Below are 899 nucleotides of genomic sequence, written 5' to 3' on the forward strand. Positions count from 1 at the left end.
GCCAACGAAAAAGTAGGGCATTGATATATTAGACCCAGGTAAAATTGCATTTGTTGGCAAGTTTATCGTGTTATTAATAATTTTACTGCCGAAAGAGCTGGCTCGCAATATTCCACCATCGCTCTGACTGCCATATGCACCTATATCGACTGCGGTGAAACAGTAATTGTGATCACAAGCAGCTAATAAAACTATGCTATGATATTTTTTGTAGTTGTAATAGAGCGAGCCAGAGCGTGGTGGACATCGAATGCTGATGTGTTTGCCATCGATGCATCCTACGCAATGTGGTAGCCCAGTCTTTGTATAAAATTCCAAAGCTATGCTTTCCCATTCGCATTCATTTGGTGGAGGCAAATAAATTGCCCATAGCTCATCCCAAATGGCTTCGCAAGTTTCAAAAACTATTTTGCGCACAGTAGAGAGGCCCATCCGAAAAGTCCATGCAATAGTTTGCCACTTTGCACCTTGTGCTAAATACCTATCAAAAAGATATACAAATGTAAATGTAGTATTGTTAAAACTACCAGAACCTACATTAATGTTAACACCAAGCGGCACTCCGGCTCGATAGGTTTCCTGCGGGAAATTCTTGTTAACTTTTTCTCCAACAGCGATGCCAACAAATTGAAAACCTTTACGCTCATCGGAATCATTATTAGTTTTTATGATTTGATAAGATTTGATTTTTATGATTTGAAAAATTCATGAGCTTGCCGCTCTTTTTGAGTATATATTTCACTGGTCCGAATTCTTTGTGTTTTGTACTTTTTGTACACATAATACAATTGCCCTAAATCTAAAAGCAATATTTCCTCTTGTAGCAACGAAACCATTTTAGTAATTTTANGGAATCATTATTAGTTTTTATGATTTGATAAGATTTGATTTTTATGATT

The 899-nt window shown here is 36.6% G+C and overlaps 1 protein-coding gene across 1 annotated transcript; it reads right to left on the minus strand.

Moving 5' to 3' along the window:
* Positions 1–86: 86 nt before the first annotated feature.
* Positions 87–656, minus strand: LOC108357901 (uncharacterized; the record flags this gene model as incomplete). The annotated part of the gene is made up of 2 exons (XM_017608971.1): positions 538–656; positions 87–481 (listed from the first exon to the last, which is right to left on the minus strand). Coding segments are annotated over exons 1-2 (514 nt in total), but the record flags the coding sequence as incomplete, so codon positions are not given.
* Positions 657–899: the final 243 nt, after the last annotated feature.

Source organism: Rhagoletis zephyria, unplaced genomic scaffold (genome assembly GCF_001687245.7).
Source record: "Rhagoletis zephyria isolate East Lansing unplaced genomic scaffold, Rhagoletis_zephyria_1.1 Rzeph_scaffold_86687, whole genome shotgun sequence".
NCBI classification, from domain to species: domain Eukaryota; kingdom Metazoa; phylum Arthropoda; class Insecta; order Diptera; family Tephritidae; genus Rhagoletis; species Rhagoletis zephyria.